Genomic DNA, 13,907 nt, shown 5'->3' on the forward strand with positions numbered 1-13,907 from the left:
AGATCGTGGTGGGCTATGCTCGGCTTCGCTCTGGCAGTATCAATATAGATGATCTATGAGGATAATGGCTTTGTAGCGCCAACTTAGTGACTGGCGTATTGAAGTTTAGTTGACGACTCAAGCGAGATCAGTGCACTTTGTTTCTTGAATTTTTTTCTGGGTTTTCAATGAATTCAGGAGCTGTAGCCGATGTCTGCTAGATCATAGAGATTTTTTCAACCCTGATCGATCACCGTGTTGGTCAGGAAGCAGTTGAGCGCGGGATAAACGAAGCGCCAGTTTCTCGGGGTTACGGGTGCGAGCTGTATGTTTATGTCTCACATTTGTATGCAGCTTCTGCGTGGTTGTCTATCTCCGGGAGTTTTGCTTCCACCCTAGTTGCTTCACCGACACCCTCGTGTGCAGCCATAGCGCCGATCCCCTTGCCCCTCCCTCCTCGTAGGAAAAGCAGATCAAATCCGTTGATTGGTAATAAACACCACACAATTTAAATATCTCGAGTCCGGTGCTATACAGCTTGCACCGCTACTGATATAATCCATCTGCACGCGAGATATGGCCGCGGGTGGAGTGGCGCAGATCAGTAATATCTTATAAACGATTTGGTCATCAGAACAAAGTTGCGATCGCTCTGCGCATCCGTCACGACAGTCTGGTTTCCAACCCCTGCCTGCTCTCTCGCTAGCCGTAAAAGGGCTGCCGCGTATGCCTCTTCAAGACAAGTCGTACGTATAGTGCAGAGAGCTGTGTCAGCTATGGCCTATGTGAGACCCGGCCGTTAGAGCGGCCGGACTACCGAGACAGCGACACGACTGTGTAGGCCAACAGCGCGGAATGCAGCGTCGCGTTTTTAATGCCCTCGAGATATGGCAGTTTGCGGTACTATCATTCATTAGTACAGTCTGTGTAGGTCAGTCTGTGTGCCTGCCGTTCTATCGCTTCTCTAGGATGCTCACTGCCCACCGGGCCTGCCGCTAGTTGCGTCTGGTATGTGGAGTTAAGCAAGCGAAGGATAGGGCTGACTCGCTAGTCTGCTGAGTGGCAGGTTAGTCACCATATTCAGGCTTGCGCAAGTTAACCGTTTACTGATAGTGGGATTCAACGGCTGCGCTGGCTTCCGCTTCCGAGGACGAGGAGGGCGATTTCTGTATAGGGACTAGGACGCGGCTAATGAAAGAGCAATTCAAAAAATGCGTCGACGCTTGCACCTTCCTGTCAGTCTACAGAGCATGCACCAGCAGATAAACCTCGTGGTGCTCAGCGGGATGTTATAATCACAGACATGTGCTTCTGGGGTGTGGGCTGATGAACGCGGGTCAGCCAGAGCGGCGGTCGGCAGCACTATTCTGCTGCCGCGCCAACTGCCGGCTTTCGTTGTTTTTATTTTTATTTTTCCTGTTTGCTTTTTCACATTCAAGGTTCCTATTTCGGTACAGATTTAGCTCAAGCGAGAAATTCAAATTATTTGCAGAGCTTAGCTAATCACTAACTTAATCTGTCAGAGATGATAATCGCTAGGCTCGACACAAACTCTAAACGCGCTGCTGAGCCACAGGCGCGGGGGCTGGCAATGTCACCTCATTGGCGCAGCTCCAGGCGGGACGGGACAATCATACGCGTGGGTCCCGGCCCCCTCCCCTTCTTCTGGCAGGCTGCACGCCCGCACATCTGCTGCGAATAGCTGTCACCGGGCCTTCTTAGTCTGATCAGTTTAGCCCAGTAGATAAGAAAGCACACCGTACACTTCAAAAGGCGTTCACCGGGATACCCGGGGCGCCGGATCGCGGCGGATCGCGGCGGCTTGCCTTCGTCGGGCGGGGTCTACTGTCCCGCATGCGCGACTGATGATCGCCATCTTTGGCCGCGTCGCCCGCAAGAGTCCACTTGGCGTGCATCTATTCTGCGGGCAAACGGCTTTCGGTGCAGTTAGTCTGCAGATAGTCTGCAGTTTAGTAGTTGGTCGCTTGCTTGGTTGGGCATAGTTGCCCAGGTCCCTGGAGTGCCCCGTTGGCCAGATTTGGAAGGTCTAGCTTGACCGGGCAGCAATAATAAGAAGCAGAGTCCCCCGCCTCGCTGCAGGACTGACTTTTCGGATAAATCCGTGGGAGCTTTTAGCTGCTGCGATAAAGGGTTTGCTCTCTGATCGCTGCTATTGCTGCTTCTCCGAGCTATCTCACGCGCTAGTATAGAACCGTTGCTAGGTCCCCAATTAAGGCCTCTTTGCTCCCCGCCGTTTCCTCAGACTCAAAAGAAATAACTTATTGTACGGAGTTTGTTTGCCTGATTGCGGGCTGTCGCCCTCGCCTGGCTTTTCTGACATCATGGGGACCCGATGTGCTGCAGGCTTGATATTATATCTTGCCTCCTCATGCCCTCTCCGGACTTCCCGATAAAGCCCAAAATCGAATCAAGGCAGTCAACCATCGCAGGCCGTGGACGCTCTGCTCTCGTCTTTGTCGCGTCCGAGATGAGTCTAGGGCTACAGAACGCCTCTTGTATTATTCAAGAGGGAAAAATGACGTGGCCTATGCCCTCTTCATCCTCATCGGTCCGCCGCCAGTATTCCTCTTACTGTCAATCAGTCGTAGCTAAGCCTAACTCTACCCCGGCCGCTACCGCTCCTCCCGTCAACTCGCATCTCTAATCAATTGGGCTGATCGGCACTAACCTGCTTTCTACGATTGAGTTAACGCTTTCCTCGCATCTCATTCAGATAAAAAGGTACATATAAACTCTTCTGCAACTTCAGAGCTCACATCTGGTCGTGCAAGGTTTGTCAATCAAAGTGAAATGAAGTAAAAAAAATGACACCGCTGCTGCAGTTCATGTCAATTTCAGGCAGATGAGGCAAAGATGCGCAACTGGTTTCGATTACCCCAGCTTTGTGTCGAGTGGAGAGTTGAATTTCACGCAAAAAAGACCTTTTTGAAGATCGGCGTCACCGCCACAGGTCTTGCCCTGATTTCCCACTTCGGCCTACCCTAGTAAGGTCAGAAACATATCTCGTCGCGGGAAAGAATAGCTATCTGGATCCGGAATTGCTGTAGTCCAAAAGAGCAGAACAATGAATTCAAGTCAAATACTCGCGTCGCGTACGTCTTCCATAGTGAGTTATTCTGGGGTCGTAGGTACGGACACCGTGTAGAAAAATCATCCTCTTGATTTTGTACGCGTCTTTGTTTTCTGTTTTCTACAAGTTTGGGCGCATGTCTACACATTGCCCTTGCCTTTTCTACTGTAATGTCTAGGTCTTTAGAGAGTGGTTCTCATTCCATCTCAGCGGACAAGGATATAAAAGCCGGAGAGCAATGGCTCAAGAGTGTATCAGACGAGCTTTCGAACAGCAAGGCAGCACGATCAGATGACGATGAGCGAAAACGACGTAACCCAAGTCCGGATGCGAAGTCAAGTCACCATCGATCAACGCGGCACAGATCAGAAGATGAAGAAGACTCAGGGAGGAGAACAGAGCGGCAGGGTAGCAGCGACGACCGGCTTCGCAAACATCGACATCATCATCGCTCACACCGCAGCAGCGGACGGCCACGAGATGATGTAGACCGATCCAGCCATCACCACCATCGTCATCATCATCACAGTCACCATTCCGCATCTGACAGACAGAGCTCGAAAGACCACCGCAGTCGCGATAGACCGCACCGTCACTCGTCGACTGAGGCCGAGCGCGACTCTCGTTCATCGCATAAGCGACGAAGAGAATCGCTGTCGCCGGATCGCGATTCCGGCAGCGAAGAGTCAGAAGGAGAGTGGGTTGTGGCTGCACCTCCACCACCACCTTCAGCTTTGTCAGGTGACGCAGTCTCGAAATCTGAATCGCGCGACAGCACGAACGGCAATCATCCAACCGACGAAGTCGCAGCAGATTCGGATTCGGATGATTCGGAAATCGTCGGGCCGACCCTGCCGTCATCTCTCAAAGGCAGAAAAGGTCCGACGCTGCCGACAGTCTCAGACGTGCAGCATCAAAACAGCGAGATCATGGACGCATCTCTCGAGGAAATGCGGCTTGCTCGCTTGCGGGCATTGGAGGCTGCCGAGACGAACCTCGCAGGCGCAGTCGACAATCTTATAGCTGGGGGCTTCAACGACCCGAGTGCGGGGCCAAGAGACAAGAAGGCCGAGAAGAGAAAGATGGCAAACGAAGACCGCAAAGCGTATATCCGCGCGTTGTCTCCGGGTGGGGTAGACGAAGTTGGCGACGATGAGTTGTTCGAAGGATCAGTGGGCGAAGGGCCGAAAGAAAAACTCAGCGAAATTGCGCAACGAAGGGCGGAAAAGGAACGGATTAAACGCGAGAGGAGGGAGGCGAAATTTCGAGAGCGCGATGCGGAGAGAAGAGAGCGGTGGAGTGAGATGAAGATAAAGGAGGAGAAGACGTTGGCGATGCTTAAAGAGCTGGCGAAACAGCGGTTCGGAGAGTGAGGTTGTATTGGTCAGCTACTGCTGATCTCTATGTTTGTCTTGTGTCAGACTTCCTGATAGACTTGAAATTTTCAAGTATGCTGTTTGTCATACGGTTCAAAGTGGTCAGGGCTTGAGTTCGTAGTTCCATCTACAGAGAACTTTCGCGAACCTGTCAGCCGACGAAGCAGCAATCCCGCAGAGGTGAGGATCCTCCAGCAGCACAAATGTTTCCTACACCACTACGAGCACACCGCTAAGCGCGACAATGTCTATACGAGTGTATTATATATCGCTTGGGGGAGGAGGAACATCAAGCTGCTCGATCAGTCTTCCTGATCGTCAGATCACATCTCGATTTGTCGCAGATAAATACGAGAAATCTGCTTTCCTAATTGAACAAGTCATGAGCCAATTGATTGATGTGAGATATCGATTTGATAGACTTTATGAGTAATTAGAAATGACGCTCCATTCTGCATTCATATATTATTATGCGACTAATATGCGACTACCGAGACTGGAAGCATTCTGTCTCATTTCTATTAAATCAGCCCTTGTACACCCACCCAAATTAACACAAATCTCACTAGTTTTCTTATCCACATATAGAAATATCTCTTACTATATGGTGAGGTGGTAGAACGCATATACATAGACACACAATGGAGTGCGATCCTCAGGCCCATATTCAATATATCAGCACACTTGCTTATTCAGAGTCGACCCAGTCCGCAGCCAGGCGACCGATGACGGGCAGCTCTAGTCGCTCGAGGTTGGACGAGTCCCGGTAGACGCGGTATGATAGGTAAAGCGCGGCGATGATGTAGGCGGCAAGGATGATGAATGACAGGACGGTCGAGAAAGAAAGAATGATGTACACAATGAAGAGAGGGGTGAAAAGGAGAGATGCTTGCCAGCCGTGGAATCTAGATGTGCAGAGTGGAATTAGCAAAGGGATATGGAAAACAACAAGAATGCTGGGAGGTTCTTCTCGTCTACATACCGGACAAAGTCGTTCTTGGTCTCAAAAATAAGCAAGATCACCGATCCAACAGGAGGCAGGGCCAGGTATGCAATGACACACTCCCAGTCAAGTCTAAAAACAGGCAGATGTTAGAATGCGGACTCCGAGCAGATAAAACAAGTCCAGATAAACATGGAAGACGATTGAATGCGGAAAGCTTACCTTAGCGGCATGCTGGTCTCATATTGATTCACAGGAATCGCATTGGCGGGGTCTTCTGGCGGCACGTATGTCGAGGGACCACCGCCATACATAGGTCCACCGGTGTAGGGCGACGCACTGGGCTCTGGCGAGTAGACGGGGGGAGGAGGCGAGGAACTGCTCGAGTGACGTGTCGAGCCGACGTAAGAGGAAGCAGCAGCGGGAGGGTATCCTCCGCTGGACAGGGCCGGACGGACTACTGACGGCTCTTCGCTCTGGTATGGTGCGAAATCCATTGTGTGAATGTGTGCGATTGTGCGAGACGGGTGGTGGAGAGAAAATACAATGGGCAGGAGTGCTGCTTCTTCAGTCGAGCTGATAATCAAGAGACCGTGAAGCGATAAGTGGATAGCGTAATTGATCGAAGTAAGCCGCCTCAGGGTTTCTTCTCTGGGAGACTAATTCCCGGTCTGGGCCTCATCTTATCGCTGCAGCCATTTAGGGTTTCCAGTGCGGCGGTATTTGGCTCTAAATGGCACATCCGTCGAAGTTCAGCGCAGTTATTACAAATACACATCTGCAACGCATCTTGTACGCTTAGAGCCCCAAATCGCTTCTCAGCTGTTGCGACGATCTGTGCTGAGCCGTCGGACTTGGTGTAACGTCGTAGCGACGTCCATTCATCATCCAGCTTCCATCGGCATATGCACCTTTCACCCCCATACGTCACTCCCATACTATCCATCTTCACCTCTATCCGTCATGATGCCGGCACCTATAGACATATCTTACCAGCGGCCACAACAGCAACACCATCGGTTTCGTCGAGAATCGGTGGCCCACTCCCAGGGCATGGGCGGAATCTCCTGGGGCGGTATCAGTGTGGGCTCTTGGCTCAAGGATGAGTACGTTGGCACATCCCCCATTCTTTCTTACTTGCCACTCTTGCGCTTGTATCTAGGGTCCGTATAGCATAGTTGTCAACCGAGAGTTCCGTGCCAGCAGCAGGCCTGGGTCTTCACCTTGCGCTCAACGTGCTGAGGGCGGTGGCACTCACTAACCCGGAAGCGAGCTTGTCACGCTCCCTCCCCGGGCACCTCCACAGCAACGATGACCAGGAGCCAGATGGTTACGTTTTGGATGTAATGTCTTGCCGCACCTTTCTGCGCTCTCGACGGTCTATTTGTTGAGCGCTTGTGTGTGTTCTCAGTCACAGCTGCCGGCGGCAACGCTTGCTGATGCTTTGGCGACCCGAGCTTGTGTGCTACGTCCCTTTTTGGGGTCGCCCACGATCGGACTGTTTTGTCCTGATCAGAATCGGCTCAAGGAACTCTTGCTTGCGAATATGCTCTATGACTTTACGATTTTGCGAATTTCTGGTATCCCGGGGCATCTCAACAGTTGGTGCCAGACCCACGTTTCAAGGTGCCGGAAGTGCTAATAAGGTTCATTCATTTTGTAGGGTCATGACATTCGGCAACTCTCCATTTGGCAACCAGCAGATGAATAATAACATGAATGGAGCAATCAACTTTGGAACCTCGGTGAATATGAATATGTCGCCGTCATTTCACTCTGGCTCGTACTTGACCAAGCTCGAGGCCAACTTCTGCCGGGACTACAACTGCTGTGGCGAGCGGCTTCCGACGCTCCACGATCTCCTACAACACTACGAAGAGGCGCACATATCCCCTTCGCCTCCTCCCGAACCGATGTACTACAACCAACGACCAATGCAGGTGTTTGAAGCGGTCTCGACAAACGAGGTTTTCCTTTCCCCAGAGCCTTCCGACGCTGGTACCCCTATGATGATGGATGAAGACGAAGAGGAGATGTGTATAGACGATCCAGCCCGGCACCTATACGTTATGGACCATCAAGGAGATGGAAAGCCTTACAAATGCCCTGTTATAGGCTGCGACAAAGCTTACAAGAACCAAAATGGACTGAAATACCACCGCCAGGTACGATTGCTTACGCTTTGGAAATGCTCGAGCATGGAGTAATACTAACGCACTCATCAAATTTTCTAGCACGGACATCAAAACCAAGTTCTGCGCCAAAACGATGACGGAACGCTCACTGTGGTCGCTCCTGACAATGAATTCCCGTATCCGGACTATCCTGGTTTGGAGAAAGATAAGCCATACCGATGTGAAGTGTGTGGTAAGAGGTACAAGAACTTGAACGGTTTGAAGTATCATAGAGGACATACAACGCATTAAGGGTGGAACTGTCATTCCCAATCACGGCAACAAAAAGCAGATACAAGGAAATTCTGCGGTGTTCTTGCTTTTTATTTATCCTATTTACGTTTATCATGGAAGAGCAAAAGTTTGTCTTGTGTCTCGGTTACTCTGTTTCTTTTTTCGCCTTCTCTTCTCTCACTATACATATTTAATCATCTCCTTTACTTTTCTGTTTTCGGCCTGGTCGTTTGATTTATTTTCTATCTATCTTTTTCTATTTATTTACTACTTATCCCCCTCTTTCTCTGTATTGTTCCGGTTTGATCCTCACCTATTTTTTTATTTCTGCAGGTGTACTTGCATTTGGGATTGTACTTGTATATCGTTTGTGATGTTTTCTATGCGCTAATCGGTTTACCCTTTTTCTTTTTCTCTTCACCCGCTATTGTGTGGTCCCTGTCTTCAGGACGATGCAGCTCTTTGGTTGGTGCTATATATAGAATGGTTTATATGATATACTCTATTATATATACCGTGCTTGTTTGAGTGCGCAACGGGATTTTGTATCAGCGGAGACGCGTTCGATGTCGATTTTTATTTAGATTCGGTTTTTTTTACGGAGTGTATATGCAAATTGGATTCTTATCTCAAAAGCCTTGTTCCCTCGTACCGTTTGTTTCGTTGCTGTAGAGAGAGTGAGAACTCAACAAACATTGAGCCTGTATTCCCGCATGTAAATGGAAATAGCCTCTTCAGTGTGATTACATAACCTCTGACCAACTCTCGAGCCGCGAGGAGACGATCGGGTCACTCATTGTGGGCGGCGCGCGCACAGCCAGTATCAATAAACTCGTACCTCACTAATCCACAGTAACTGAAGCCTGCCAACCTGCCGCCCGACGCAATCCCATCCCGTACAATCCCATCTGGTCTCTGTCCAGGGATCATAGCCAAGGATCACACTTTTGAAAGGTAAGCCATTGTTTATTCTCCTACCGGGTGCTTCCTGACCGAGTATATTCTCTGCGCGGGAGGGGCTTTCGTGCGCTAACACTTTTGACAATCAACACAGGAGCTTGCTTGTGCTTTGCGTCGTTCTGCTGCGGCCCTCTTAGTTCTCTTTTTCCCGAGCATACATCCGTGCTCACCATTCCCTGTTCTTTCAAAGACAACCTCTGCGCGTTGAGCGGATAAAAAGATGTCTTCTCTGAAATCATTCATCAAGGCCGTTCGTGCCGCGAAGACGATGGCGGACGAGCGCGCGGTCATTCAAAAGGAGTCGGCGGCAATCCGCGCCTCGTTCCGCGAGGACATAGCAGACTCGACGATTCGGAGGCAGAACATTGCAAAGCTGCTGTACTTGTTCACGCTCGGCGAGCGCACGCATTTCGGACAGATTGAGTGCTTGAAGTTGCTTGCGACGAGCAAGTTCTCTGATAAGCGGCTGGGGTACTTGGGTACCATGTTGCTGCTTGACGAGAACCAGGAGGTCTTGACTCTAGTTACTAATTCTTTGAAGAAGTACGTATACTCTTGTTGTTACTACTTGGTCGGTCTGATGATATCTGGTCGTGTACTTATATTAACCCCTCGTTCTCTGCAGTGACCTCAACCATCCGAACCAATACGTCGTCGCCCTCGCGCTCTGCACGCTCGGCAACATCGCCTCTCAAGAGATGGCGCGCGATCTATTTGCCGACGTCGAGAAACTGATTGTCACGCAGAACCAGTACCTGCGGAAAAAGGCCGCCCTGTGCGCCATGCGTATAATCCGAAAAGTGCCTGAGCTGCGCGAGCGATTCGTCGATAAGGCAAAGGCTTTGCTGGGAGAGCATCATCATGGTGTGCTGATCTGTGGAATGACGTTGGTGTATGATATGTGCTCTGAGGATCCGTCTCTTATTGAGCAATTTAGACAGGTTAGTTCATGTTTCTTTTTGACTATGTGGTAGCTATTGACTAACATATGGAAATGACAGTATATACCCTCACTGGTGAGACAGTTGCGAACTCTGACGACCTCAGGATATACTCCCGAACACGACGTCGCCGGACTATCGGATCCGTTCCTGCAGACCAAGATCCTCAAGCTTCTGCGGGTGCTGGCGAAGGGCGATCCCGCCTCGGCCGAGCAAATGAGCGACATTCTCGCCCAGGTGGTCACAAACACAGACTCGTCCAAGAACGTCGGCAACTCGATCCTTTACGAGGCTGTGCTCACGATCCTCGAGATTGACGCCGACAGCGGACTTCGTGTGTTGGGAATCAGCGTGCTCGGTCGGTTCTTGAGTAACAAGGATAACAACGTGAAATACGTTGGTCTAAACACGCTGTCTAAGGTGATTGAGCTCGAGCCGACCGCGGTTCAGAGACACCGGACGACGATCCTCGACTGTCTTCACGACGCCGATATCTCGATCCGTCGTCGCGCGCTCGATCTTTCGTTTGATCTGATTGACGAGCACAACGTGCGCGTTCTCGTGCGCGAGCTGCTTGTCTTCCTCGAGACCGCCGACACCGAATTCAAGGCGACGATGACGATGCAGATCTGCATCGCAGCCGAGAAGTATGCGCCCAACAAGCGCTGGCACATCGACACCGTCCTGCGAGTGTTCAAGCTCGCGGGTAACTACGTGTCTGAGCAGATCATCTCGCAGTTCATCGCGCTGGTGTCCAACACCGAGAACATGCAGCTGTATACTGTACAGAAGCTGTACTCGTTGCTGCGAGCGGATATCACTCAGGAGGCGCTTACGCTGGCTGGAGCTTGGGTCATCGGTGAGTACGGCGACGAGCTTCTGAAAGCCGGGACGTTTGAAGAAGAGGAAGTCAAGCATGAGGTGCACGAATCCGACATCATTCAAATCTTTGAGAGTATAATGTACAGTACGTACGCTACGCAGGCGGTGCAGGAGTATGTTCTTGACGCGCTAGTGAAGCTGTCGACGCGGATGTCTGAACCGGCACAGGTCGAGCGCGTGCGACGACTGATCGGCTCGCAGACGACCGCTCTCGACGTTGAGATCCAGCAGCGTGCGGTCGAGTACAGCGCTCTTTTCGGACACGAGGATATTCGTCGTGGCGTGTTGGAGAAAATGCCGGCGGCTGAGATCAGAGAGGATAAGAAGCTGCATGTTGAGAAGAAGGGTTCTAGGGCGTCTGCACCCGCGCCTGTTGTTGCCAAGCCAAAGACTGAAACTGATGTGAGTTTCTCTCAAACTGTTTGCTTGTGGTTTCCTACTAACTGTTTTTGATAGATATTACTTGATTTGATGGGTGGTGACGATGATGTCGCGCCTTCGTCTGCCGTAGCCGGCAACGGAGATCTTCTTTCGATGGCTAGTGCAGGCGGCTTCGCTCTGCCGACCGAGAGCGCTACCAACGGGTCATCTGCCGCTGCGCCAGCCTCTCACCAGCCAGAGAAGAGCAATATCAACGACATTCTCGATCTGTTCAACAGTACACCGCAGCAACCTGCTGCTCCTGCGGCTGCCCCCGGCTTCGTCCCTGCTGTTACGTCTGCTGCTTCGCCGCTCGCGGCGGTGTCGACAACTGCGCCTGCCGCGTTCTCAGTCACATCTCCGACGACCCCTACTGCGGGCGCATCTGCCGCCAGCAGCGGCGCGCCTTCCTACACAGCGTACAACAACAACGGCCTTCTCATCGATCTGCAACCGCTCCGCGACGCCAGCACGCCCGAGGGCGTCGTGACGATCGTTGCAAATTTCAAAAACACGGGCTCCGAACCGCTTGCGAACGTCAACTTCCAAGTCGCGGTGCCGAAGCGCCAGCACGTCGAGCTGCGTCCGATCAGTTCGCCGCAGATCGCAGTCGGCGGCACGGCGCAGCAGGCGCTGCGGGTTACGGCTGCCAAGGGCGCGCAGGTGCGGTTGCGGCTGCGAATAAGTTTCTTGAAGGGCGCGCAGGAGGTCGTGGATCAGTCTGACTTTAGCCAGTTTCCTGAGACCTTGTTGGCGTAGGTGAGATTGCGCAGAGGTATTGTTGGAGAGGTGTGCGCCGTTGATGAGTGGTGCGTGTGGTTGATTGTGGAAAATTACAAAACAAGTATAAAAATTTAATGCCCTCAACGTCTGACAGATTCTTTTTTTTTCTCCTCACTTATTTCCTATTTTCTTCCCTTTTTTTGTCGTTTGTTGTTCGCCTCTCTTCTTTATTGTCTATATATAGAGAGATATCTGTGCAATAAAAAAAACCCGAGAGCTTCATCATTATCTTTCTCTCAGATTTTTTTTCTTTCTCGTTTTTGCATATATAGTTGCTTGATATAATTCCTCTTTTGTAGCCTTTTGGCATTTCTCGTTTTATTTCAAAATGAAGCATCTCGTCTACGCAGCAAGTACCGAGAGTATGTTGTAGAAAGTGAGTTTATATTCCAAAGAAGAGAAGTGGTAGATTTCTAGTTTGTGCAAGGACTGCGCAGAGAGAAAGATTGCTCACAGTCTTCACCAAAACTCAAGGAGAAAAGATAAAGAGGAGAAAAGATAAAGAGAAAAAAAGTGTCTACCGTTCATTTATCCCAAAATATAGAAAACAAAACCAGATAAGAAAGCAATAGATCAAAAACGCTGTAACAGTTTATATAACCCCTCGGCTCCTCTGTATCCATCCAGGAGCACGTAACATCAAAAACAACACGAACAAGAAAAAAAATGTGTGAAAAGAAAATAAAAAAAGGTGAGAGATAGATCGATAAATAAGATAGATAAATAATAGCTTTTCCTTCGCGCGGAACCATCCGGCTCTATTCCCAAAACAATAATCCCAATACGCCTGCGCCTCAATCGGCTGGCTCGGCTGCCGGCCCCGGCTGCTTGCTGCCTTTGTGCAGCCCGGACGTCCGTGCTTCGGACAGCAGCAGCAGCGGCGGCGGCGACAGCAGCAGAGCCAGAGCCACGAAGCGAAACGAGAAAAAAAAAAGCATACCAAGAGATGATGTAATAAACCCAAACCCAAGCTTATATGAAAACCAGGAAGAAAAAATGTGGAAAAGTTGATAGAGCAATGCCGCGAGTCGGTACAAACGGGGGTTGTTTGTAGGAAAGAGTGAGGATTTGGGGGAGACTGTAGAGGAAAAAGATGGAGATGGGGAGAAGATGAGCGAGGTGCGCGGATCAAGTAGGCTTTGTGGTGGTGGTGGTTTAGAGGGTGACCATGCTCACATAGACACTCCAAATAGCGGCAAAGACGGACGAGAAGGCAATGCGGTAGTCGACCGGGATGAAGCCAAGCGTGACGTAGGAGATGAGAGGCCAGAACTTTATTGAGTTGGTCCAGACCTGCATGAGATCACGCTCGACGGCGGCGACGGCTTTAGTGGTGCTGTGGTCGCGCAGGTAGGCCATGTAGAAGAGGAAGATTGCGTTTGAGACGAATGCAAAGAAAGTTTCGGAGAGGATGGTCTTGATGACGATGTTCTTTTGCGAGTACTTGACGGTGCGGACGATGCGCGGAGACGGCGTCGCGCGTTTCTCGAGATCGACCGAGAGCGACAAGGACGACGAGGACGGCGACGGGGAGGCGTGCGAGATCTGGCGGGATTGGGAAACAGAGGACGTGCAGGTGATCTGCGAGGGGAAGTAGTAGTCTAGGATATCCTGCCATCGTATAAGAACGGGCGTGATTGCGATTGTCCAGAGCACGAACTGGACGATGGGGACGACTTGAAGGTGAAATTTTTTGAGCTAATAGGAGAGATCAAAGTATTAGCTGGAGGAGCATTGAAAAGATAAAAAAGGACAAGAAAACACACCTTTCTGTCTCTGCGAGCAACAAGATACTGGCCGACCATATTCGCAAACAGAGCCATGACGGCGCCCTGGAAGACGCGAAAGGCGACAGAGGAGCCGCTGGATCGCTTGTCAGATGCTGCAGCAGAGGCGGCGGCGACATGGCCTTTTTCCTCGTCGGCCTTGATCTTTTCAGCAGAGAGCAGCTCGTGCTCGTGCTGCTGCCGCCGCCAGATGGTGAGGAGACGGACGATGTTTCTCCGTAAGCGCGGGATGCCGAGCATGGTTGTGTGGTGGAGGGTGGGTGGGTCTGGGAGAGAGAGGTGAAGAGGTCGAAGAGAAGCGATTCATGCACGGCTGAATGGAATTTTGCCTTATCTA

At 50.9% G+C, this 13,907-nt stretch overlaps 5 protein-coding genes across 5 annotated transcripts; 3 read left to right on the plus strand and 2 right to left on the minus strand.

Annotated features, from left to right (window-relative positions):
* Nucleotides 1-3,367: 3,367 nt before the first annotated feature.
* Nucleotides 3,368-4,443, plus strand: BZA70DRAFT_289367 (uncharacterized protein; the record flags this gene model as incomplete). Its single annotated transcript, XM_064914104.1, has 2 exons — nucleotides 3,368-3,555; nucleotides 3,621-4,443. 2 exons carry the CDS (start codon nucleotides 3,368-3,370, stop codon nucleotides 4,441-4,443), a joined length of 1,011 nt encoding a protein of 336 aa, XP_064768478.1.
* Nucleotides 4,444-4,972: 529 nt separating this feature from the next.
* On the minus strand, nucleotides 4,973-6,059 carry BZA70DRAFT_158016 (UPF0132 domain protein). The gene is made up of 4 exons (XM_064909762.1): nucleotides 5,612-6,059; nucleotides 5,429-5,521; nucleotides 5,048-5,351; nucleotides 4,973-4,978 (listed from the first exon to the last, which is right to left on the minus strand). Exons 1-3 carry the CDS (start codon nucleotides 5,884-5,886, stop codon nucleotides 5,135-5,137), a joined length of 585 nt encoding a protein of 194 aa, XP_064768479.1. The 5' UTR covers nucleotides 5,887-6,059; the 3' UTR covers nucleotides 4,973-4,978; nucleotides 5,048-5,134.
* Nucleotides 6,060-6,942: 883 nt separating this feature from the next.
* On the plus strand, nucleotides 6,943-7,815 carry BZA70DRAFT_267286 (uncharacterized protein; the record flags this gene model as incomplete). The annotated part of the gene is made up of 2 exons (XM_064911095.1): nucleotides 6,943-7,554; nucleotides 7,624-7,815. The coding sequence occupies 2 exons, from the start codon at nucleotides 6,943-6,945 to the stop codon at nucleotides 7,813-7,815; spliced, it is 804 nt and encodes a 267-aa protein (XP_064768480.1).
* Nucleotides 7,816-8,977: 1,162 nt separating this feature from the next.
* On the plus strand, nucleotides 8,978-11,759 carry BZA70DRAFT_289370 (adaptin N terminal region-domain-containing protein; the record flags this gene model as incomplete). Its single annotated transcript, XM_064914105.1, has 4 exons — nucleotides 8,978-9,300; nucleotides 9,383-9,698; nucleotides 9,759-10,982; nucleotides 11,037-11,759. 4 exons carry the CDS (start codon nucleotides 8,978-8,980, stop codon nucleotides 11,757-11,759), a joined length of 2,586 nt encoding a protein of 861 aa, XP_064768481.1.
* Nucleotides 11,760-12,938: 1,179 nt separating this feature from the next.
* On the minus strand, nucleotides 12,939-13,810 carry BZA70DRAFT_289371 (uncharacterized protein; the record flags this gene model as incomplete). The annotated part of the gene is made up of 2 exons (XM_064914106.1): nucleotides 12,939-13,481; nucleotides 13,550-13,810. 2 exons carry the CDS (start codon nucleotides 13,808-13,810, stop codon nucleotides 12,939-12,941), a joined length of 804 nt encoding a protein of 267 aa, XP_064768482.1.
* Between the last annotated feature and the right edge of the window lie 97 nt (nucleotides 13,811-13,907).

The sequence above is a fragment of the Myxozyma melibiosi genome (genome assembly GCF_037950935.1).
Source record: "Myxozyma melibiosi strain Phaff 52-87 chromosome Unknown BZA70scaffold_5, whole genome shotgun sequence".
NCBI classification, from domain to species: domain Eukaryota; kingdom Fungi; phylum Ascomycota; class Lipomycetes; order Lipomycetales; family Lipomycetaceae; genus Myxozyma; species Myxozyma melibiosi.